The sequence below is a fragment of the Zeus faber genome (genome assembly GCF_960531495.2).
Source record: "Zeus faber genome assembly, chromosome: 1".
Taxonomy (NCBI): domain Eukaryota; kingdom Metazoa; phylum Chordata; class Actinopteri; order Zeiformes; family Zeidae; genus Zeus; species Zeus faber.
This window is the reverse complement of record NC_137193.1, coordinates 41,599,849-41,626,322: the sequence shown is the minus strand read 5'-3', so window position 1 is coordinate 41,626,322 and position 26,474 is coordinate 41,599,849. Positions and strand designations below refer to the sequence as shown.

Below are 26,474 nucleotides of genomic sequence, written 5' to 3'. Positions count from 1 at the left end.
CCCCCGTGTATCCATCTATCTCTGTCCTCTGTCCAGCGGTCGGCATGGGGCCGAGAGAAGGCAGCTCAGTTTCTATTTGAACCATTTCTTAAATGAACAACATTAGGTCAATACCGTACTTTCTTATCTTTTAAGGTGCACTAGACAACTTTTCAACTTTGCCCCCTAGCGTTTCCAAGTGCTATTATCGTTTGCGAGGCTGTTGCAAAGACAACTGGCTCGCTTTACGTTTTCATCAGAGCATAGCTCCGTCAAGTAAATGCACTGCAAGAAAATGGGTTCTTTGTTTAGTTTATCTAATGGACAATGGATCATTTGTTTGTTTCTGGCTGCTAGCTAACGCTACCGCTAGCAGCTTGGCTACTCTCCAAAGCAAGAAATAACCGTAAGAATCCCAATTTGCACTAGAAACCCTGATCTCAGTGCTAGTAGTATGTGGTATGATTAATAATTATGCAGGTTGTGTTACCTACTGATCCAGTAAAAACAATGCAACTGAAAGGCGGTTAGGAACGCTCTCAAGTCCTGGAGCTCTCCATCGAGTGAATGCCCATCCCAGATTCACTCTTGTTTTGCTTCTGTTTCTATCACTCTCCCGCTTCGCCTTCCGGGGTTCTCTTGCCAGGTAGAGTTTTCACTGCCACTTCGGTTGCTCCACCGTCCGCCATTCTCCACTACTGGCCGTCGCACTTCTGTGACGCATTGCCATAAATCGATCTTTTTCCCGGGAGTTTGTACCCGGTGGCAGTCTGAGTGCATAGTAGTATGGAGGCTTATAGGGAACCAATCTTAACGTAGATAGTGTGATTATTCTTTAGCCATTACACTGTGCAATCAACATTAACCTCATAATGATAAGTAAAAACAAAAAACTTGTCTATTTCCCCTTAAATACAGTACTATCTTATCTTATCATATCTTATACTGTGTTCAGAGGAATTTCAGTCAATGGCTGGCTTTCACCATGGCTGTTATCTTTGGTTTCATCATTTTTGAAACCTTTGTGCTGTACGTGATCGTCGTCATACTTTCCCCAAGTCTTCACTTCTGGATTGTGTCTAATCATTAAACGGAGACTAAACTGGACCTCAGACAGGTATTGATGTTCTTCTTGATGAAGCAAACAGGGTCACAACCCTCAAGTCAGATGGTATCGACAGATGCCCACGTGTTAACCACAGTCTTCGTAATTCTGCCACTCTTTTAAATTCCCCATGTTAAAGAATCGATGTAGGGTTCATTTGGACTTGTTACATTTTTTCCTATATTTAAAGATTTTTCACACCAGACATTTTCATTGTAAAAGCTTATGACCCTCAATGTCTGGTTCAATTTTCAGATTTTTCTGTTTGAGTTTTAGCTCAATAAGGCATCTATCTTTGTTTTTGGTCCATTTAACAATTTATCAATTCATAAAAAAATTCATTTAATATCAATTGTCTTGAATTCTTTCTTTAATGTTCAAGGTGTTTTTGCCTCGATAAGCCATTTCACATGAATCCATCCTAAATTCAAAATTCATCCTAAATTCATGATGATATACAGTGGTACCACAGAAAGAAGATGTGCGACAATATTCAGTTATGTCCCCTCCCATTGTCTGAATCCGGTGCGTGCTTCGCCACCATCCAGGTCGCCTGCAGGAGGACGTCTGGCCCGAGCCGAACGGGCTCCAGGGCCGTCTGAGTGCAGCCCTGGCCCTCAGGAGCCTGTGTGTGAATGGGATGGACGGGGAGAGCGAAGCGGAGAACCTCTCGGCCTGCAGGACCAGCCAGAGGTCGGAGCGCCTCTCCAGCTCCTCCTCCACCCGCTCCCGCATCGGAGAGACCACCTACAGCCGCATCCGCCGGCTTTCCGCCTGCAAGCAGCAGTGACCGGGGCATGCTGCATCACTGCCACGCCCCGGAGCGCACGCACCACACAGGTGAGGAGATTTTCTCTTTTTCTTAATCATTTTTCTTCCGATTTTCTGACTCACTGTGAAGTGGTCAGGGCTATTCAACTGCATTCCATTGACGGCCATCCAATGCATTTTCGTATGTGTGTAAAAGGAACAATGTCTTCTTAGACATACTATACTACTACTGCTCCACCTCCTTTCAGCACGTTGAGGGTTGGTGATGACACTGCGTGGAAACTTTGACTGGTTTCTTGCCCCCACAATGCATTGTGGGATACGCTCGTCAGTGTAGTGTGCAGTGTTGGCATGCTACAGTATTTCACCTGAGGTAGGCGAGTGTATTTGTATTGCGCACTTCATACACGAGCAAATTAAATTGCTTTTACATTAGGGGCAAAAGACGGCTTATGTAAAAGCAAATAGGAATAAAAACAAAGAAATACAATTCTGAAATCAGATGACAAGACATAATACAATCACGGAGAAAGTGGTGAAAGTGCATGGCAGAACTCAAACTAAATTAGAAACTCAGAAGGACTTTTAATACACACTTGGAATGAAAATCGAAAATAAAAAAAAGCGTTATGCAGTGTGTTATGCTGGTAATACTATAGTTTCCGGCATACTAAACATTAATTTGAGGTACTAAATAGTATGCTAGTATGTCACGTAGGATGCAGGAGTAGAGGAAGATTTCAGCAAACTGTGTGTGTGTGTGTGTGTGTGTGTGTGTGTGTGTGTGTGTGTGTGTGTGTGTGTGTGTGTGTGTGTGTGTGTGTGTGTGTGTGTGTGTGTGTGTGTGTTTTTCATCTTCTCATGCCCCTCAGTCGCTGCAACAAGGAGCTGAACAGCTTCTGTCTGTGCGTCGTTACGGAGCTGCAGAGAGTTCTCCCCCGTCCCCAGGGAGGTGGGGTGGGGGATGACACAGCTAAGAGGGGAGGAGTGGGGCAGAGGAGACCTGCACAGGGAGAGGAGGAGGGGCAGGAGGAGGATAGGAAGAAGAGAGGGACCGTGTGGGAGGAAGAAGCTGCATTATCAGCTTTCTAGAGTTTGCTCCTGCTCTCTCTCTTTTCCCTTCTTTCTTTTTTTTACTATCCTTTTCCTTTTTTTGCGAGTCCTTTTGTGGAGCGAACCCATTCATGTGGGTCGTGACTGTCTGCGGTTCAATATCCACCGGTTAAATCTCTCCCCCTCACCTCTTTAACCTCCATCTGTCTTCCTGCCGCTGATGTTTTTCTAGTCTCATCTTCTTTTCAACAATATCTCGCCCCCTTTTTTTCTGTCTCTTCCTTGCTCCTTTTGTATTCCCCCTCTCTCTCTCTCTCTCTCTCTCTCTCTCTCTCTCTCTCTCTTTATGATTGATTCAACAGTATCAGCCCGGCTCTTTAATGTGTGTGTGTGTGTGCGTGCGTGCGCGTCGTCCTCAGCCTGTGAATCTGTTTTGAATGAGAATGAAACACATCGTCCCCGCTCTCATCACCAGCACACACCGACGCTGCGTGACTGATCGGGCAGAATGTTACTGTTGCAGACAATTGGGATTGTTTTTTGTTTTTTTTGTTGTTTTTTATGTGTGAAAGACTGAATTGCCTTCTGCTGCGTTATTGTGTCAGATTATCAGATCCTTCGTGAATCTGCTTCACGCTGCTTTTTTGGTCACATGAAGACAGGACAGCAGCATGCTGAGCACCTGCCAGTGGCATGTAGTTTAGCGGTGGCAAATCATGTTTAGCTCAATGGGCTGCGAATAGGTTGCTGCGCACCTGTCTGCCCCTTTTTGGCAGGTGCAGTGGAGGAATAAAAATGCCTCTGAAATTTGTGAAAGAACGCCACGCAACACTGCCTTGCAAAAAATACCCAAAATACACCGCCTACTTTATTACGTTTAAGGGCTCCAGGGTTTGACCAAAAATCATTCAAATACGGCTAAACATTTTCATTGGTCGCACCTGTGTGCCCGAAATTCAGCGAGTCTGATTTAAAAAAAAAAAAAAAAAAAAAAAAAAGTTAAAATATTTTTTAACAAACACCAACTGGGTGTGCAGACATTTGCCTTTGCACATCTTGCACACGTGGCTTGTGTGTGTGTGTGTGTGTGTGTGTGTGTGTGTGTGTGTGTGTGTGTGTGTGTACTGTATACACACAATACGTAGAGTTTCCTTTTGAAAAATATGGTGTCTGACCACAAATTCTCATAAACCTTCAACAAACCTTTTTTCGCCAAGTGCTGCGCTCAGCCCGCACATTTTGCGCTTCTACTGTATGTGTGAGGCCGTGAGGCCGTCTAAGGTTGTATCAGGTTATTTAAGATTCCAGGTTCACATCTGATTGGTAAGGGGATTAACTGTTGCTTATTAAGATTTATGAGACCTCCAACCCACACAACAACACGTGACCACAACTTGAGAGAATAAAAGTTATGTATTTACAAAGATACCTTCAAGAAATAAATAAAGAAATGTATATGTTTCTCTCAACACTGCGGCAAACAAGGTAAACATTGACCCAGAATCACATCACAAAGAAAAGTTAAATGAAACAGTTTGCTTGTCTTGGGTCCAAGAACCAAAAGAAAACTCAAAGAAAGACCCGAAGAAAAAAACGGAGTACTCGGAATAAAAAAATATCTATCAAATATCATATCTCAGGCAATCCAACACGCAATTACTTACTCTAGCAACAAGGTCATGTCAAGCGGCTAACCCAGTGCTAATTAGCTAACCAGAGCAGTTAACTCACCAGGATAATCTGTCTATTTACTTGGAAAGCACCCGTCCGGAACTCTCCCCAGAAGTATTCTCCTAAACCACTACCAGTTTTCCTGTCTCCAATGCAGTGTTTTCCACATTGTGTGTGTGTGTGTGTGTGTGTGTGTGTGTGTGTGTGTGTGTGTGTGTGTGTGTGTGTGTGTGTGTGTGTGTGTGTGTGTGTGTGTGTGTGTGTGTGTGTGTGTGTGTGTGTATATAGATAGATATGTGTGTGTGTATATATATATAGATATGTGTGTGTGTATATATATAGATATATATATATAGATATCTTTATATATATAGATATGTGTGTGTGTGTGTGTGTGTGTGTGTGTGTATATATATATATATATATATATATATATATATATCTATCACTTTCAAACCACCATCGCAGTTGCGTGCGTGTCTCCTGGTTCGTCTATGCTCTGTGCTCTATCGTCTGCCGCGCATGCGCTCGCGATGCGTTTTGGGGGCCTCGTGAATTGCAGTGCTTAGTGATTATCTCAAAAAATTATACTGTAACTTAAGAACTACAGAAAATAACTTGGGTTACACGAACAAGTGCTTCCAATTTAAAAAGTTGGTGTGGAGCCCTGCATTTTCAGTCGCTGGAGACCTTTGTCAGAACATCCATTGAATCATTGGATCGAATATTTACAGGGACCGAGGTGTGATAGTGTGTGATTTTTTTTTTGCTAGATATAGGATAAGATAGGATACACTGTATATATAAGATATATGAACTGAAGTGCTATTAAGTATATTCTTTCCAAAGACTACTCTGATATTCAACTTTACATCAGGACTCATCATTTACGTCACCCAGTTGCCCCGGGCAAGCACATTTGGGCCATTGGCAACCATCTTGTGCAATCTGGTTGCCCTGTTGTCAAGCACTTTTAATATGCAAAAAAGGGGATGGTTAGTGCAGTGCTCTGCTTTGCATACTTTATATATACTGTGCAGTTCAATGAGATGCGCCTCAGATGGATTCTTCAACCTCCGATTTCCAACCAACTAAGGTGTCTGTTTTATACGGTGTTTTATATTTATACAGTGGTTTTAATGTTGTGGCTGATCGGTATACACCGATTAAAACTACTGCAAACATTTCTCAACTCATTCATAAGTTCAGGGTTTTAGTCATGTCTGCGCTGGTTAGGTTTGGCGCACCGTCTCCGCCACGCCCCCTACTACTTCCCCTACTGCAGGGAAAAACAGAGACCAGATCACTTTCTGGTCTGGGACCGGAAAATCAGGGGAGCTCCTCCCTTGATTCGCCCGATCCCCAGCAGCTGAGCGTCCCCAGGATGAGAGCCTGCACTGCCTGTCTGCAGCAGCGGCTTGACCCCCTTGGGCCACCACTGAAGGACAACCGGTGAACAGCCAACAATGCCATGTGCTCATTAATGTTCTGCTGGGAAACCTTGGGTTAGCATTCATGTGGATGTTACTTTGACACGTACCACTGCAACAATATATCATAATCTATGTAATCACATAAACATATATGCACACACATAATGAAGAACACAACCTCATATAACCCGTCACATCTTTATTTCAGCACACAGCGTTCATTCTCACACACACGTGTAGGTGCTTGTGGTCAGCCTTGGACTTCTACCAATTATATTTGCTACAATACTGTATTATTAGATGATCATATCATCAAACACAGTTGTGTACCCTTTTTAATGCACATACTCTGCATACTGTGTACACTCGTCACAATAGACTCCCGTTGAAACCAGTTAAAAGCAGTTCTAGTCACCCCATCGTCCGTTACATTGTGATAAACTCCTTCCAAGTCATAATGCGAACCATGACCATATCAACTTGTCTGTGTCCTGAATAAACTAAGTCTTAGTCTCAGGGAGCTGCTCTTGAGGACGTCTCCGACCCAACCCTTGTACAAGCTAAAACCACCGTCTGTCTGCCTCTTTACTTCATTTAAAAACCACCAACTGACAAACTGCAGATTAAAGCAACACTTTTAATTTCTGTAACACCACCTACCTAAACATTGTTGCAGACCAAGTACACCCCTTCATGGCAGCCATGTTCCCTGATGGCAGGGATGTTTCAGCAGGATGTGCCCTGCCACACTGCAAAAATTGTTCAGTAATTGTTTGAGGAACATGACGAGAGGTAAAGGTGTTGACTAGAACTATTATTTTCCCCAGATCTCAATCTGATCGAGCATCTGTGGGATGTGTTGGAACAACAAGCTCGATCCATGGGGCCACCACCTCAACTTACAGGACTTAAAGGATCTGCTGCTAACGTCTTGGTGCCAGATACCACAGAACACCCTCAGAGGTCTTGTGGAGTCCATGCCTCGATGGGTCAGAGCTGTTTTGGCAACACGAGGGGCCGCTACACAATATTAGGGAGGTGGTTTTAATTTTGGCTCATCACTGTATACAGTATATCAACATCGTGATGATTAATCCTTCTCTCCCGGCCTCACACGGCGGCTCATTATCATCCAATACGTAGAGTTTCCTTCTGCAAAATATGGTGTCTGAGCACAAATTCTCATAAACCTTCAACAAACCTTTTTTCGCCAAGTGCTGCGCTCAGCCCGCACATTTCGCACTTCTCCGCTGTTGCCGTCGCATTGATTTAGCTGCAGATAATTGGTGAGAAATGGAAGAGTCGTCTAATAGTGAGGGCCGAGGCTCTGAGTGAGTCACCAGCCGCGCCATGAAAAGACAATCTGGAGGGGGGGGGGATGTGTGGGTGGAGGTGATGAAGAGGGAGGGGTGCGTGCGTGCGTGCCTGGAGGAGGGAAGGGGATTCTCCTCCACCTTATCACAGAAACACACTGACGTCGTCTCTGGATGTCAGGAGTGGAAGAGAGAAGCTTAGATTTCAACATCCTTATTAATTAATGCAAGGTAGACCCTAAAGTAAGTGTGTGTGTGTGTGTGTGTGTGTGTGTGTGTGTGTGTGTGTGTGTGTGTGTGTGTGTGTGTGTGTGTGTGTGTGTGTGTGTGTGTGTGTGTGTGTGTGTACGCACGCATACTCTGAGAGGCATTCTAAATAACCATAACTAAACTCTACACCTAAACTGCTGTGGAGTCAGAAGGGAACCCCCGAAAACTCTGGGTGTTATTGATTCAGGAGTTTATTTATGCCTTTTTATGAGAAGGTGGTGGCTGCGCTAAAGTAAAGTACAAATATTTATTCATTCATAGCAATAACACCAAATTGTTCACTGTTGCTAGAAGAAGAGGTGTGTACTTTTGTCTGCACCTTATGGCAAATCTTATCCTTTATTTACTCATAGTTCCAAAATATTTGAATCAAAGAACTCAATAGTGATCACAAACTTTGTTGGCTTATTCAGGGCATATGAAAAATGTTGATTTGAGAAACTAAATGTTTACTATCCCAATAGAATCAAAGAGGTTTTTTTTATGATGCATTGAGTCAGCGTACTCTGCATATGAAACACAGGTTAAAGGAGTGAGGACTGTATGGAGCAGAGTGCTTCAGAAAATGCAATACATGCATGTTTTTCTATAGATTTACAAGCATTTATGGATGTTAAATTATGATTTCCGACAACCTCTGAATGAGTGAGGCCTCGGACCCCGGACCTGCATTTGGAAACCACTCCTTCATGATAGTGGTTACGATACTGGTGTCCTCACACCATTCAGTGGAATCTTTACCACCATAGTCAGTAATTCATTTCAATATTTAATCACGATGGTACAATGAAAAGTTGAAAGCAATTTTCGTAATGTATAAAATATCAATATAGAATTGTACTGAGCCATCTCGTCAAATTTGGATCAAGTTGATATTGAATTGAATGGTGGCCCTTTGTGTCAAAATCGAGTCACGAGATCCTGCGACAGTGTGATATTAAGATAATATTTTGCTTGTTTCCTCCCTGCAGGTTGGGGTTGTAACTGATCTAAATGAAGCTGCGGGGGTCGGCTCACAGACACAAAACCAACCCCCCCCCCACACACGATGCCCCAGCGGCAGGTTTCTGCCCCGCACGTCAGGAAACATCCGTTGATAAACTCTGCTGACAGACTTTTCAGGTGGAAGTCAGCGGTTCGGCAGATAGAGGCCTGGGAATAAGGTGGAAGATGAATAGATAAGCATGATGCAAGAGTGAAGGGAGAACGTAAAAGACTTGATGAGAGGCAATCCTCAAACTCCTCTGCTTTCCTCTCCTTTCGGCGGTGGCTAATTTAAGATTCCTTCCCCCGACGACCCTCCGCAGGGTCTTATCCCTCCTCCAAATGAAGCACTGTAGCTGTTTCGAGACCCTGCCGCTCCTCACCCTACGCTCCCAACGCCGTTTAAAGCCGCACATTGTGATGAGTTTTGAATGAATATAATAGAAAAAACAACATTGAATTATTTCAATGAATGCAATATTTTTTTGAGTTATGAAGATTGTATCTTTAGAAAACGAATACTTGGCATGAGATGATATGTAATGTGTTATGAAACCACAGAATACAATACAAGACTATCTATTGTGGGATCTGTGTATTAGCCTCTGGATTGATTGTTGATGCCTGGTTACACCCCCTGCCCCTGAAAAACATACACGCACTGTGTTTCTCAATGAGTATTGATATGTAAAAATGTACTCTAAAACAGAGATGGTGCAGTACTGTGCCTTGTGACTTCTATTTCTGATTAATACTGTATTTACTTTACCCAACAAAGTATCACTTAAGTCATTTGAAAAATGAATAAAGTAAAGGATAAGGTAACTTATACGCACGTAATGTACTTCAGTGCAATTTCAAGCTTTTACTCCAAATCTCTTCCTTTTTACTCCACTACATGTCTCTGTGAGTGCTATGTATTTTCACCGAAGGAATTTGTCACAAATGCAATATAATCAGTTTGTAAAAATGGTTAACAAATAATCATAGTAAACCATCAGTGTCAAAAACTGGACCATTGACACTTAAAGCTTAACCAACAGAGGCTCAAACGTCCACATTTCAGACTTGAGTACAGCGAATATCATATATAAAGTCCTCTTACTTGAGAAGAACTCTGAAAAGTGGCCTTCTTAAGGATATACAGTACACAGATAACTATACTAATACTGAAGTCCGGGTTAGGAGAACTTCTTCCACAGGTGTTTATCAGCGACCAACGGGTCAAGTCTCAACTCCTCCTTGATGGAAGTCGTCAGCTGAATGGATTTCTATTTTGAACGTCCACACCTCCAGTAGCGTCTCAGCGTTTCCTGCTCTCCTCCTCCATTACGCAGCTCACTTCTCCTCGGCTTTGATCTATCATTCTGATTGGTGGCTTTGATAGGGAGGTCTGTGACCTTTGTTCAGTTCACCTTGTGGTGCAGATCTCCTCTATTCTTGCAGAAATAAGAGGCATGTTCATGATAAACGATAAGAATGAGACAAATTCATGTTTCATTTGTTTATTCACTGGTTGGAAAACAAACTAATGCTAAAATAATGCTTAATACGGTTTGGTCCCTCAAGGCTCAATAGGTCAGGGTCAGTAAAGGCAAAGTTGTTTAAAAAGCTCTTTTTAAGAATTAAATAATTAACTTACAAGCAAGGAATACATAAATCGCTTTTGTTCATAGGAAATAAGTCTCACAAATCATCATTTACAGCATTCTAGCACAGCCCCTGCACAAAAGTAGCTCCATAAAACACAAAATATCTGGTCATACCACTGCTTAAGATTTCTGCCTCAAAACAAATGACCATCGCTTATGGGATTGATGGCTTGGTACTGTAGGTCAGAGAATCAATGAAGAAATATGCACTAAAATGTAAGCTTTCATGCAAAGCTATGCACCAATGCATTGGACAGGCTACTGGTTGGAATACGAACATGGTTGACCACAGTGTCCCCAGTTGTCTAAATGTGGTGACGAATATGAGACTAAGTTTGGCTCCTTCACCGTTGTGCTTGTATACACAACAGTTTTCTATCTTTGTACAAATGTACCTAATATGTCATGCAGCACTGACTTGTCGGTCGTTCTCTTTGAGCTGCTGCAGTTATTCTATTCCCTACTTTCCACTTTTTAGACTGATGCACAGAACTGCTGAATTTTCCGAGGAATTAACTTGAGCATCGTGACCTTTTCTCACGTTGAGGGGGTGAGATTCAGGACATAGTATGTTGATGCAAGGCTCCTGGTCACTCATAAATATGAAGCACTGATGATTAAAGGGAGCGACGGGAAGAGAGAGAGTGAGGGAAAGATTATTGTATTCTCCATGATCCACAATTGGTTTAGCCTGTGAGTGGAGGCAAGGTGAAGGTCCTCCCTATCAGCATCCAGCCTACTCCTCAGGCTCCTCCAAGCTCATATCTTCATTTCCTTTCATTTCCGCCATTGTTTCCTTAATGAGGAACACGGCTTCTGCTTCAGAGTTGACTCATCTATGAGAGACTTCCTATTAGGTACCGGGGACACAGATCTAATTTGGCCAGAATTGAAACCACCATTACGCCTAAGCAAATGAAGAAAAATGGCCAAGGAGCTATTTCCTGCTGTGTTTCTCTGCCTGTTCACTGCAGCACAGTAATGCCTTTAAAGCGAAGTGAGGGAACGAAGGGAGGCCAAGAAAGGAGGGCTTCCCTCCTCCTGTTTCGATTAATATTCAACGCCATCTTTTGCAGTGGTTCCACGGGCTCCGCGTTTGAGAGCGGAGAGCCTAACAACCCCTCTGAGAGACAGAATTTATGAGCGAAACTGGGTCACACCGTGCCGGCTGCTGCACACCACTGGGGTGCGAAGGCAGAGCCCGTCCGAGGCTTAAGGCAAGAAAAGGAGTTTTGAGTGCTTTTGTTTGAGAGGCTTGCCATCCCTCGCTTTCTTTGCCCACAAGACAATCTGCTGACATGGTCTGCTTGAATGGCAGCGTGGGTTTGACTAAACCGAACACACAGGAGGCCGGGGGGAGAAAACAAAGCGGGGGAAAAAAAAAAAAGAAACTTTTGCAAGCTGGCAGGAAGTGAAGTCCTTAGCCCCTAAGGGATGCAAACACTTCATCGTCAACTTTCTCAAGAGAAGAGGGAAATAAAGAATGTAAGCTGCAGACGAGTATGTCTTGCTCTGCGAGCCCCATGCACAATACAGTCATGCCTTTCCTATAAAAGCGCAGTAATCACTGATGTCTTTTGGGGGTGAAAATGTAAAGCAGACTCACGATGAGTCCATTCCAGTATTAACGATCTCCAGAATACTATTTAAAACACTTTCTGAGTCAAGGATTAGATTCACATCTGACCCTCGGTATGTCTCTAGTTCCGTTGTGCCATAGTTGAGACTGTTATACACACATGTTTTGGCACAGAAATGAGGAACGCAGCTTGCCCTCTAATCTTGTCTAGATCTGCCCCACCATCACACGTCATTGTCATTAGCAGGAAGCAATGAAGCATCAAAAGAAGAACAACAGAGGATGAAATTGGCAATTGAAATCTGACAAAAATAGACATGAAAAATACAGTCATCACATATCCGGAAAGCATTAACTCGTCCAAAAACATCTTTGTTGGCTTGGCGTTAGAAACAAGTGACAAGGAGAATTAAAAATATCTTTACTTTCAATAGAACAGTTTCTATGATTTCTATGAGAAAAACAGAAACATGTTTATTAGGCTTTTTTTCTAGCTGTAATATTTATTACCATCTACCTGAACAACCATTCAGTCTGAATGACGATGCTTAAAAAACCCTACGCCAGCTCTGGTTTAAAATCAACGAGAATTCATTCTCAATCACATTTCTTTTTACAATTTCTGGTAAACAAGATACTTCCTCTAATATATAACACGCCTCCTTTATCTTTAATAGACTCATTATGGGTGGAAAATATATTGACCCATGACAACAATGAGTTAAAAAACGACTTTATATTTTCAGTAACGCGTGACCATGACTGGCAGATTGTGTCCAGATCTCTAGATTTCTTGTCTAAATAGCACCTGGTTTCACAGTGGATCAACTAGTGCAGCGGAAACTTCGGTTCTAACCTTCTCTTACAGAGAGCGAGAGCAGAGGGAAGAGCAGTAGATGCAGTTTATAGAATATAGAACTGGATGCATACAGAGATTGCATTTGTCTTCCAACCAAATAGCGTTTTGGCTCTGATTGGCGATTCTCAACGCTGAGCTGTGACCATTCTTTACAAATCTCTGGCTTTCTCAATTGTCAATGACGAACTAATAAACTTGGTAACGCTATCAATTATAAAAGCCTAATTGATAACTTTGCTAATATGTTAGTTGCACGGCACAGCTACCCCAAGGAATTGCGCCCCTTTAACGTAGAGAAGAATAACTCTTGGACAGGTTTAACACAGAAATGTGTCTGGCTGTATATTTGTTAAGTCTGAATCAAGACATTAAAATGTATATGAAGACCTCTATGTGATGTCTAACACATGGAAAGAAATTAAACAGTGCATGTCCGCTGTGGAAGATGTTATGGAGGAGGATAACTGGAGCCCTGCTACACTGGGCTATGGTCTGGAGAGGCGTGCGTCACAGTTACCGTGACGCAGTCTGGACCCATGTCCTTGGTTCTGCGAAGGCCCATGTACAGCCTCTCGTCCAGGCTGGCGCTCAGTTTGTCCGTCAGCTCGGCAGTGATGGTCTGAGGGCCGTAGCTGGAGGAGTCAGGAAGCTGAGGGGGCAAGCGCTCGTCAGGGGGTTCGTGGGGCGCTCCTGAATGTTTGCTGTCGCCCTGAGGGTCAGTGTGCTCAACCGAACTTACGTCTGTCTCTGAGACAGAGGGATGCAGAGGAGGGGACAAGGAGGCCCAGTCCTGCTCTCTGACAGCGCTGCCTTGCTGCTCCACCTCAGCTTTCTGCTTCCTCTCGTGCTGCTCCGCCTCCGCAGCTGTGGCGTCCAACTTGGGGGTTTGGGGGGCGCTGCCAGTGCCGTCGCTGGCCTCCTCGTCGGGGGCGCTGACGATGCGCGGCAGCGTGACGTGGTAGCTTGTGTCCAGCGGGTAGTTGACGCTTTCGCCACGCCGCAGCGGGGTCCGGTGCCTGTCGAAGGAGGAGTGGTGGTGTCGGACACCCGGGTCGCTCCACTGCTTGCTGCGCTGCCACTGCTTGCGGAGGTGGATGCGGGAGCGGTGCTTCCTCATCGGCGACTCCTGCTGGTCGAACTGTGGGTCGTGGCGGAGAAACTCGTGGAAGAGGGCGTCTGTTTTCTCGTCGATACTGTAGTCTCGCCGATGCAGGACTGGGGGCTGGGGTGGTGGCTGGGCGGCATCCCAGGGTGTGAACATCTGACCGTACGGGGACCAGCCCAGCGGGCCCGTGGCGGTTTCTTTGGCGACCCCGCCGCTGGCCCCGCTGAGCAGCTCGTCCTCTGGCTCTTCCTCAAATAGGTGAGATTCAAAGCTCTCACCAATTGTGCCAGTTCGCCCGGCGCTTGTGAAGTGATGCCTCTTCTCCAGGGCAGTTCTGTCTTTGGGGCTTCCGCTGCTGCTGCCGATGCCGAAGAGACGCAGGTCTTCGGGGCCGCGGGACGGAGCCTCGATGGAGGTGTAGCCGCTGTCCATCTGCAGCAGTTTGCGGTTTCCCGTCTCTCCGTCGCTGCCCCCTCTCTCCGAGTCCGTGCTGTCTTGCTTCCGTTTCTTCACCACCTTCATCCCCAGCCCCTCATCTGCATCCACAGCCAAATCCTTCTCTCCCTCTTCAGCGTCTCCCTCATCCCCCAAATCCTGGGATGGATAGCTTGGAAGCACCCCTCTCTCCACCTCGGTGCAGCCCCCCTGCGAGCACACGCTGTCTACATCGCTGCAGACAGAGCTCCGGTCGTTGTTGCTGCTCTGGTCAGACGCGGCGTACTGCTCCAGCGAGGCACGGAGGGTCCAGATGTCTCTGTAAAGGACCTGGGGGTCCATGGGCTCGTCACTCTCCTTACTGACCAGGGTCAGCACTTCGTCCTGGGGATCAGGGGAGAGACCGATCACCGCCGGACCTCCATAGCTGCAGCTGGGCTCAACCACCACCTCCACCTCTAACCTGTAGCGTGGACACCAGGATGGAGACGCACACACACGCGATCATACAAATATACAGAGAGATTGCGAACAGAAAAGACAGCGAGGAAATAACAGACAGGAAGACAGAGAAGAAGAGAGTGTGATTGCAGAGGGGAGAGGATGTGCACACACACATACACATACACACACCCACACACACAAGCATAAGGCCAGGGTCAGTTCAGTTGCAATGTACAAACCCATTTCACACATTTTTTCTAAGACATGGTTCTATTCCCCGTGCACACAGACCTGATTTTCATGCCTTGGTTCAAGACTTGCTATGATCGTTGTGCCATGGTCTCAAGCCGGACACAAGTGAATGGTGATGTCATGTCATAGTGCAATTCCCAGGATTGCCCTTTATATGGTCTGAAGCTAATTTCACGGAAAATATAGAAAAGCCCCGTGTTGTGTTTGTATCTTTGAATTTAAACAGCAAATTAACATGGGGGAGTCAGTATTTTTTGAAAGTTTTTGGCAGGAAATTGCTGTTATTTTCAAAAATAAACATCTGCAATGATACACAGGAAAGAGTGATTTTGTTTATGTAAATAGATCTATTTATAAAATGTAAGAAGGTTGAGGAGTAAAATTTGACATTTTTGTTGGACCAAACTATGTTTTGCAAATTCTGTCTCGCCGTACTTCCAACGACAACTAACAATTTAGGCAATTATCTAACATTATGGCATCTTTGCACCATGTCAGAGCAGAAATAGAAAAGTACTAAGAGCCAGAACCTGACGGTTGACCGAAATAATTCCAGTCTCCAAGAATGCATCCTGGGAAATTCCCATCCATCTTCCTTAAAGCAGAAGGCAACTTCTCCAAGAAGTATTAAGGCCTTCATCAACTAATATTTTCTAATTCATCTGGTGGTGACAGATGGCTGATAATTCTGCTATCTAGGGGATTGGCGATCTTTCAATGTAATATCAATATTTCCTTAATGGTTTTACACCTAACGGATGCTGTTTGGCATGAGGTGGAGCAAAGCAGCTTTTAATGAATCAGCGGTGATCGGAAAAACAAAATATAGTCATAACTCATGATGTTTGCTTTCTAATCAACTCTGTTTGGTTTATAATATTTTATTGCCAAATTTTATTGTACTAAATATTTTTGCCTAGAAATGTACTTCCATTGTTTTAATTAATAAGCCATACATTGCATTTTTTTTCTAGCAGTATTAAAATGGCTTTGAGGTAGTAACAGCTGGATGCAGGAACTACAGTTTAATTCGGTGACAGTCTAGTGTACAATTCTGAGAATGACATTCAAGCCGATGCTGACATGTCTGTTATTATATGATAATGCAGCAAGTGACACCCATCAACCAAGAAAAAAACCCAGGGATAAAAATGTTCAAAACACTACATTCAACCCAGATGATAAAAAAGAAAAAAACCCATTGAAACACAATCACACATTAGTTCCTAGCAAAGGTGGGAGAGGCATTACTATGGCATTAGTATTACTATTGATAATCACATCATAGCTTTTTCTATCTGAAGGAATGAGTGTGAGCAGAAGCAGTGGGCAGGATGAATGGCAAGGGAATTAAAGATACCTGCCGAGGGAGGGGGGTGGTGTGGAGGGGGGTGGGAGGAGGTGGGCGGAAGGCCGGCCGGAGCCGAAGGTGATGTCCTGTGTGCGGGCGATGTACTGGATGAGGTCGATGTGGTGAGCGTCGCTGTCGTCCTGGTCCATGCTCTCACTGGCCGCCCGCTGCCGCTGGAACTGCCGTCTTTTTGGGGAACCTGGAGCATGGGGGGGGGGGGGGGGGTTACATAAGTTAAGTTATGGTGAAACAAGCTACACAGGCAAAGGCTTGGAGCAGTTGAGCTTTTTGTGGGAATGTTTGAGATAATTTTTTGGTCCCAAAGAGGGAACGAAAGAGGAAACATGGGACTTGGGTGAAAGCAGGGGGGATTTGTGTGTGTGTGTGTGTGTGTGTGTGTGCACGCGCGCGCGAGTGCATGCACGTGCACGTATGGAAGGTTGTTGGCAGGAAAGCTTCAGCTCATGCCACCTTGGAAAGACAAAGCTCTGCGTCACTGAGCCATCTGTCAAAAGCGTTTGTGTATGCGTATCTGAACACACACACACACACACACACACACACACAGACACACACACAGAAGGCGTCAGCCAAAAGAGGCATATCACAGTTGGTTGCTGTTTACCACAAAGGAATACGACCAAAAGCACAGAACATTAAAATAAGCAGGGAATCGTTAAATCAAAGCACTAGTGAGTTCATCCCTCAGATAAGGCCACAATCAATAATTAACCAGATTTATATTTTTTCATTACTTTACTTCTCTGCAGTGTTGGCAAATTGATTAAAATAATAAAGGATTGTGAAAGTATAGATTTCTGAACATCCATTACCTCTAGTGTCCAGACTGGAAGCCCTCTGGCTGCTGTCCAGCTTCCACTTCTTGATCTTGAAGTAGGGGCTGGCTCCTTCCAGACTTGCGTGGCGTCGCAATTTGGTGAAGAACTGAAGCACTGGCCCCTGGGCCCCTGTGCTGCCACCATTGCTGCCTCCAAGAGAGGAGACGCCGACTGCTGCCGCTCCTTCACCCACGCTCACACTGCTGGGACTCCCCCTGCCACGGGGCCCTGCTCCCATCATCTCAATCTAGGGCAAGATGGACAGAGAGATGGAAGAAAACTTAAAGATGTGCAGGAACTAGTGGACTGTGTGTAATGTTCAATGGCAGTGCTGGTTAACAGGGTCTTTCTTGGAAACCGTAAAAACGTAAAAACCGACTGGTTGGCTGACAGGCTGGGCAGTTATTTTAGCTCAGAAGGACTCAGATCTTTTACTTAGGTGAAAGTACAAATACCCCAGACACCAAATGACTAGTGAAAGTGGGTGGAAGAACCGTATTGACAGAGCTTACTTACGGAGCTAAAGCTGGGATCCTTGGTGCTCGGGACCGAGGGGCTCTTGCTGAAGCTGGTGTCCACCACTGAGTTCAGGGCATCTCCTGGAAGAGCTGAACTGGGACTGATGGTCAGACTGGTCAGAGCTGTTTGAGGCAGTGGACATAGCATCGGCTGTTGGGAGGTCACAAACAATGGAATGTCAAGTCGAGGTTCACTTTTACCTAAAACAACTTCTTCACAACACATTACAATAAACAGTTTGTCTTTGGACGAGGTGGAAAAACGCAGATTTCTGTAAAAAGTCTGTAGATCAATACACCAAAACTGTTGAGAAGGTATTGAAGCCTGGTTCATTCTTGTTTTAGTACAAGCCACGTCCATGGTCACCAACTCATGTTCACCATTGCCAACACAATTTACCATAAGCCTGTCACTTCATACCAGACCTCCTTCAAGACACCAGTAATTAAGCAACCTGGCCTAAATGGGAAATCAATGCATACAGCCCACTGACGGGGTTGCAGTGTTTGGGTACATTAGGTTGATACATGTTCTCCACCTGACCTGGGTGAACATCATGACTAACGATGCATCTGAACTAATAGTGAGGCTGGGCGGTCACCTGGAAGATGGAGAGCGCTGACTTGGTGGCAGGCCGCGTCGCCATGATGATGGTGTTCTCAGCCGAGTCACACTCGGGGATGGTGAGGATCTTGAGGGCGGGCGGAGGGATGTGGAGGTGCGTGAGCCGGGCGTTCTTCAGGTGGTGGAAGTCGCCTTCGGTCAGGGTGTACCTAGCAGGGCAATGGAGGGCAGGGCATGATAAAACCTAAAAACTCATCACTCACATTTTGGCAAATTGATTATTTTGCTGTTGATATATGATGACAATCACTGAAGAAATATAATAGATTTACTGCAAAAAGAAGAATAGATCTATTGATTCTGAAGAAGAGAGGGACAAGGGAGAGTCTACTCTTTACAGTTGATTAAAAAATGGCTATTTATCAAGTTTCTTGACAGACTTGTTTTTCCATTTTTTAAAACAAGCTTATTCTCACATAACAGACAACCATCAAAAAGAAACACCTTCTTTACTTCCAACGCATTGCAGCTGTTCCAAATCATTCAGCCAAACAAAATGATTCCTTCGAAGCATTTGCATATCTTTCTGAGGTGGGGGACCGGAGGAAAAGTAGGCCACTAAATACAAATAAGTGGAGGAGAGGATGAGGAGGAGAATGAGATACAGAGAGATCGCTTCCTTCCCTTGCCTGACATAATGCATTTTGACTTAATTTACTTAGTCCTTTGCCAAACGAATGGACACAGGAAAATACATCATCCTTTGTGGGAGAGGACTTAAACTAGCATGTGCGGAAATGGAAGAGAGTTCAACAATGAATGGAAACACACTGTGATTACTCATTTGGTGCTGACTCACTCAGAATCAATATCGTCATCATGATGATCGTAATCCTACATTTAATTTCCTTGTAAATAAACTAACGACGACCCACTTTGACATTTTGAACTTCCATTTGAACAGCAACTGACAAACATGGCCGACCTGCGACCTTTCTCCTGCGCCTTCTTGCCGTGGTCGAACAGCGCCGCCTCGTTGAAGGACACGCGGCGTCCGGTGGTCCCCGTCGACAGGAAGCGCTCGGTCTCCTGGTCGTGGGAACTGGCCACTGACAAGCAGTCGGACTCATCCACCCTAATGGTGATCTCTGTCCAGGAGAGAAAGAGATGGAAAGAGAGATAAAGATATAGACAGAAGTAGAAATAGAAATATAGATAGAAACAGAGATAGAGATAGAAGTACAAATAAAGACAGATATAGATAGAAGTAGAAATAGAAATAGGGATAACGATAGAAGTACAATTAGAGATATAGATAGAAATAGAGATAGAGACAGAAATAGAGATATAGATAGAAGTACAATTTGAGATATAGATAGAAATAGAGATAGAGGTAGAAATAGTGGTAGAAATAGAAATAGAAATAGAAATAGAGATATAGATATAGATACAGATTCTTCTACAAAGGCTTCTCCTTCCAGTCTCCTCTCACCGTGCGTGGGCTGAGACTCCTCCATGTAGGTGGTGGTGGTTTTCTCTGGGTCATCGCTGGCCCTGGGGCACAAGCAGACACAGAGATCAATGTGATGACATGATTACCCCCGAAGTCTGTGGCTTTCACCTGCCGAGCCCACCACAAAGACACCACAGAGACGAGCAGACCGTACCATCACGCAACACACACAACACACACACACACACACAGCACACACACAACACACACAACCCACACAGAGGAACAAGGCTGTACCTTCACACAACACACACAACACACACAGAGGAACAAGGCTGTACCTTCACACAACACACACAACACACACACGACACACACACACAGAGGAACAAGGCCGTACCATCAGACAACACACACACAACACACACAGAGGAACAAGGCCGTACAATCAAACAACAGACACGTGGATCAGAACACATCGACCTGTGTCACTGCCATCACCGTTCTCTGATTGGTGTACTACAATAAAAAATAAACCTAATATAAAAAAATAGCACTAAGATAACACTGATATCGCTTTATCACGTACAGTGTTGGTGTTCACTTCTTAAACCTTATCCCTGATGTCTGACTTGACAGCGGAGTGGCTGCATAATCAACGAGAGTCCAAATGGCTGCTACTGTAGTAACCTGATAACCCTGAAGGTCAGGGGAGAGGGGACTTCTACCATTGCTCTGCTTTAACGTACAGAAAGTTATCAGTTTTCATTTAAAACTGCAAAGAAGATTAAGTCATCATGCCAGATCCATTCCGTATTGTAACATAGCCTGTTTTATTGCATTGCTGCCTGTTCTCCTATTATTCATCATGTAGAGAAATATCCAGCAATATTCATATTTATATTCTAACCAGTCAATACTTCATCCCTACTGCCACTTAGACCCTCGCTAAGTGCCTCATTTATCTTTATCTGGTGCATAGAGAACATTTGGTATGTTCTGTGTATATATATTGACTGTTCAGCATTATTTTTAAGCTACTTGTCTGTCTGCATGATAATGTGCCAACTATTGCCAACTATTACCAACTATTATAAGACAAAGTCATTGTATATGAAAATGTGATTCAGTGTTTCCCCAAAAATACATTTCCGGCCTGGTGGTATGCACCCAAAGTGCCCTAAACAGAAGAGGCGCTTCGTTCAGATGGCACGGCCAGCTGTCTGTAATTTATATTTGTGTTGAGATTTTTGTTCGCTCGGTGTATTCACCGAGACTTAAAACAAAGTGATCAGAAGTAGAGGATGACTTAATAAGCTGCATTTATTGCATAAAAATAAGCTGTGTAACCAATGGCCTTTGCAAAACATTAGCACATTATGAACACAGTGTGCACGATTCATTGCTGCACTTTATCTTCCTTGGCTTGGAGAAAAATTTCACCTTGGCATCGAGATTTTTCACCTTGGAAATTTTGCTACAGGAGGCCAATTTTTTGAAATGCTCAGCCTGTTCCTGAGGTCTGTTTTCACCTACTAAAAATGAAGATTTGTCTTTATTTAGTAAATTCTTAAATTTAAGGATAGATTGCTATCAAAAGCAATCATGAGTTGTATTAGTTGAAGCCTGGTTCCCTGTTCATGGTAGAGAAATCACATTCACAGTATTGAGCTCATTCCCACAAATAAAAAAAAAAATGATATGATAAATCCTGAAATAAATAAACAAGGCAATAAATAAATGTAAATATAAATATATAAATTTGTAGATATATGCCCGGTCGACTGGGCGGAGGCGGTGGTGCGCCTGAGCCCTGGGCGGCCGGGATCTTTCATTGCGATTCATGGGCTCTTTCATCGCTTTCCTTGCACCACGGGGTTTCATGAGACCCTCGGAATCGTAAGCAAAGTTTCCATTTTCAAGCACCCAAAGTGAGAAAGCGAAACTCCTGCAGCGCACACTGCAGCGGCGGTGCAGGTGACAATCGGTGACTTACAGACATTCAGTCGGCACATTTTAACACCCTATTTTGTACACGTGTTTAAATAGCATAAATGGACTGTAATGCCGTACATTTTTTTTTCGGGTACAGTGCCGTTATTTTTGGCATTAAAAAAAGATTTCTTTTTGGTCTGGCGGGGTACTCGCTGGCCTGGCAGCCCGCCAGGGTCATAGAGAAAACACTGTGATTGGCCCAATAACCAGATTCAGATTCATAGCTGATGCTCGGCTCTAAACGTCTCCGTCAGCGCAGCTCCTCAGACTGTGGCATCTGAGCTGCGATATTTCCACTAGAAAGTGGTGGGGGAGGGGGGCCTTCCCCTAGATAAAGCTCCTAATTGCCACTGATTTTCCCATGCGTTGCCCCTTAAATCCCACGCCCAGAATCTGCTCTGTGAGGCAGAAAGAAGAAGATCTTCCTGGTGATTTCTTTGGCTTTGTTCCATACAAATGTATTGTGTGCAATGACTCGAGCGTTTTCCCTCCGCCAAGATCTGTTCGTCTTCCTTCATTAATTTCCTTTGTTCCCCCTTCCCCTCTCAACTGTGTGTATGTATGTGTGAGGGTTTTACTTGTAAATTTGTTTGTGTGTGTGTGTGTGTGTGTGTGTGTGTGTCTGTGTGTGTGCGTGTGTCTGTGTGTGTGCATGCGTGAGTGAGTGCGTGCGCATGGCTGGGTGAGATGCTCCGATTAATCACCGCTGATGGCTGCTATGGAATCTCATTACACTCATCGTTTGTACCGGTCCGCACTGCCTCCCCATGTCTCTTCCAGTGTTATTGCGACGCGGTTTCTCTGGAGTGCGCGCACATCTACAGTACTGTCCAACCACCACGGACCAATCGCAGATATATAAATGAGCATGAATATTGGATGTGTTTCCATCACTGTGTTTTCATCACGGGGCTATGGAGGGAGAAGGGGGAAGGGGGAGGAGAAGAAGGGGGAGATCCTGCCTCACTGTGCTTTACGCGTTGTGCTCTCTAGGGTTACATCAGTGGATTCTACCTCCTAATACCTCCTAAAATACATTCCAAGGTGTTGGGGGAGGTGTTCTACTGTGTAGATTGTTTCTGTTTTATCAGATTTAGAGTTGAGAGCAAGAGCACGATGTTCTGTTCTGTACCAAACCTGCACTTTACCACTAATCGTTCTCAATCGTTTTGGATTTTTGATACTCACACATACAGGTTCATTTGTCATTACACGAGTCCCGCTTATTGTACATTAAAGCACAATGTGTGTGGAGATCAGATTTTCTTTGGAAACTAGGTGGGTGGACATGAAATTTGCATTTGGACACAAAAAAGAAAGGTGGCTTCTACCTCTCCTTTTAAGCGCTTTTGTTTTTACTTTTCCCAGCCCTTCCCTCTAACTGACAGCATTGTGACAGAGGAGACATACGCTCTATCAGTTCTTAATGGGAAAATGGGAAAATGCCAAAGATGGTGGCACCAGCAGCGTTACACATGGTGTTCATATCATTAAGAAAACCCACTCATCGTACTTTCAGGTTGATGCTTGTCATGGACGTCTGTGATGTGATGTGATGACGCTGAACGACACATGCATTGTTTTCCATTGAGTTGAAAAACTCACTATCATTATTGAACCGGGTAACATAAACCTATGTTTTTCTCAAACAATGATGTCAAATGTTGCCGTAAAAACAACATAAAATATTCAGAGTTTGACATTTCGGTGTTACATCTAAAAACTGTAAATGTAAATGACTGGGTAGTGAAACCAGATGCCAATGCCATTCTATTACATTTAATTCACATCACTTTAGTTAAAAAATAAATCAGATATTTATATTTGTATATCTTTAAATTACGATAACTCCATCTGTGCTGTTTTTTGGAAAATATAATCAGGATTTGCATGAGCATCATCTGCACAAAAAGGATACAGCAGCACTTTATGAAGTAGTACTGTCTCTGTTATATCAGGGCACTGGATATTACAAGTACTTTTACTTTTAATACTTTAAATACATTCAACAGAAAGTACTTTTGCTGTAGAGGAAAGGTCTCAGCACTTCTTCCACCACTGCTCCTGAGTGAAGTGACTTCTCTCAAAGTGTCTCAAGGGGCCTTTGGGGACATTGTTCACAGTGCTTCCTGATATATTTGGTTTGTCCAACTTTTTTTGACTTTATCCCGGTTTACTGACGGTGTCCGTGCTGTGTAGAAACAGAAATCATTTGTAAAGTCACTGTGTCGTAGGAGCGTCTCACCTGGCGTAGCGCTGCCCCGGGCGGCAGCAGCGGCGGCAGGCGATGACGAGAACAGCGAGCACGGTCAGCAACCCCACCAGGAAGATGAAGAGGATCACCAGGAGTAGCACGTAGCCATCCCGCTTCCCCGCAGCCTCGAGGGGGATGCCCTGGGAGAGACGGAGGGAGAGGGTCAGAGAGGTCGGAAACAATCTGCAAAGGGGCATTTATTTCTTCTTTCCTGAATTTGAATTCCTCCCAGCTCCCTAAAAGGAAATACTCTGTAGTTTGAAGTGAGGGACTGAGCTGGGGGTGGATTTCCCTGCAGTCTAGACAGATGACGTAACCTTTTGTTACATTTTTTGAGACCTTCAAAATGATGATAAATATGGTCAGTGCAGTGTTAAAGTGGGGAACTTGGAGGATGTGGGCAGGTGCAGAGTGTGATGGTCCATCCAGTTACATACGATCCACAAATCAACGCCTTGCCAATCGGAAAAATCAGATCAGAAGATTTATTCAGCCCACCCTGGTTGTTTTGTGCACATACGGTGAATCTATAAGTGCGATGGAGCAATTAATCAATGACTACCGGGGCTATTAACCTGTCTGAGCCCTGAACATCCACACAGGGGTGACTCAATCACATAGTGGAGGTGGGGGAAGAGATTTCACAGCCTTATGCTAAAGACATCAAGTTGAACTTTTTTTTTTGTTTTTTTAAAAATGTTGGACGCTCAAACATGAAAATGTCATCCTGTTTTGTTGAATTGAATCACACTCTCACATCCGCAAAAAGGGTTGAATCAACAAGCTGAAAGTAAACCCGAACGTTTTCTCAGATTTCTCCCTTGTTGATGGAAAACGACCTGGAATATGAAAACATTTCATTTCATGTGCTCACCACATCAAAGCAGAATAAGTCTTCTCCTCTGGCCAAAATGGAACATATCACACAGTCACTTTGTCTTTTTTCTCAGCCAAAGAATACAATGTTTCCACAGACGCTTTGTGTGTTTAATAGAACCGGTAGCTCAGCGTGCTGGCAGAAAACTCAATAAAACACTTTGAAAGCATTATAATAAATCAACTATTCCCGTGATAAACATACATTTCTCCCAAAAAACATTTCTTTGCCTTGATCAAAAGCTTTGACCAAGCTCTTGATTTGCAATTGAGTCCAGCAACATATCACTTGTTTTTTTTTATTAGATATTAGACATGTCTGGTTTGTTATTTCTGTGTGAACTGTGCAGCAAGCATTGAGGAACCCTGGACGTTGACGTCACATTGTAATTTCTCTGAGAGGGGAAATTAAACCTGAGATTAGATCCAAGATTGAATCATTTCAGGCCCGGGCAGAATGTTCTCTATTAACAAGTCGGTCAGACCGGAGAGAACAGAATAAAGGGGATGGTACAGTAAGCGGAGTACACTACACACACACACACACACACACACACACACACACACACACACAAAGTGTCTGAGAGCAGGGGGTGACAGGTCGACTTACTGTGGAGTTTTCTGGTAGGATGTTCCAGACGGCAGACGCATTGCTCATGGTCCAGGCCAGCGAGAGGGTCCCCCTGAGAGGGAACACAACACACACACATGCACACACCCCCACGCACACACATATAAACACACACACACACACACAGCACACGCACGCACGTGCACGCGCACGCACGCACACATGCACACACACACACACACACACACGCACACACGCGCACACACACACACACACACACACACACACACACACACACACACACACACACACACACACACACACATACAGAAAGAAATAAAGGAAATTAAGATCTGAGTTACTGTCAATCTATCCTGTCCACAAAGACAATCCACGAGCATGTCCAGGAGACATGACACATACCTAGATTTAAGGTAGATTTAATGCGCTGTAAATAATCAAACCATCACCACATCACCATCATGCGTGGTCTACCCTTGTGTGTGTGTGTGCGTGTGTGTGCGTGTGTGTGTGCTCAAAAAATTCAAATGTCAATATCAATGTTGTACTGTGTCTCACATGCAGACAAACCTGCACGAACACACACAGAATCCCATTGCTAGGCAGTGGAGCGGGGGCTCTACCAGCTGAGCTCCACCACCAGCGCCACAGCCGCTGTACATACCATCGTACAGATCACAGCCATTACAGTATTACAGCTTATGCTGCACCCTTCCGCCCACACACACAGGCACATGCACTGTGAACACACACACACCCACACACATTGTAACTCACTTGCTAGGGGGGGGCACCACATTCCAGCACTGCTCAGATCTCCTCGTCTTCTAGCTACAGTAGCAACTGCACCCCATCGGCCAGTTAACTTCAACATGTGAACCTGCACCTCCTACAGCAGCCTAGCCTTGCTCTCTCGCTCTCTCTCTCTCTCTCTCTCCCTCTCTCTCTCTCGCTCTCTCTCTCTCTCTCCTCATCGTGGCTCTGGTGATCTCAAGGCTACAGGCGATCAGAATGCTGTGTTTGGAGGTGTCTTACCTTGGTGGAGGGATGTTGTGCAGCAGCTCTGGATGTGATGCCTGTAGCTTTGTGGCTCGTCCTCAGCTCCCTTGCTGCATCCTCAGCTTTC

At 44.5% G+C, this 26,474-nt stretch overlaps 2 protein-coding genes across 3 annotated transcripts in view; one reads left to right on the top strand and one right to left on the bottom strand.

Annotated features, from left to right (window-relative positions):
• The window catches only part of LOC307234436 (serine/threonine-protein kinase stk11-like), a 40,021-nt gene extending 30,786 nt beyond the window's left edge, over window positions 1-9,235 (top strand). The window contains exons 10-11 of one of the 2 annotated variants that reach the window (XM_080006155.1): window positions 1,633-1,924; window positions 8,567-9,235. In XM_080006155.1, coding sequence (XP_079862281.1) covers window positions 1,633-1,874 — 242 coding nt within the window. In that variant the 3' untranslated portion in view covers window positions 1,875-1,924; window positions 8,567-9,235. Of the gene's footprint in view, window positions 1-1,632; window positions 1,925-2,103; window positions 2,161-8,566 lie in introns of those variants that run through there. The other variant, XM_080006156.1, reaches the window with a different exon arrangement.
• A 3,909-nt stretch (window positions 9,236-13,144) lies between these two features.
• On the bottom strand, window positions 13,145-25,414 carry cbarpb (CACN subunit beta associated regulatory protein b; the record flags this gene model as incomplete). The annotated part of the gene is made up of 9 exons (XM_080006055.1): window positions 13,145-14,672; window positions 16,266-16,455; window positions 17,090-17,342; window positions 17,612-17,764; window positions 18,216-18,387; window positions 19,164-19,326; window positions 19,671-19,732; window positions 23,872-24,020; window positions 25,367-25,414. The coding sequence occupies 9 exons, from the start codon at window positions 25,412-25,414 to the stop codon at window positions 13,145-13,147; spliced, it is 2,718 nt and encodes a 905-aa protein (XP_079862181.1).
• Window positions 25,415-26,474: the final 1,060 nt, after the last annotated feature.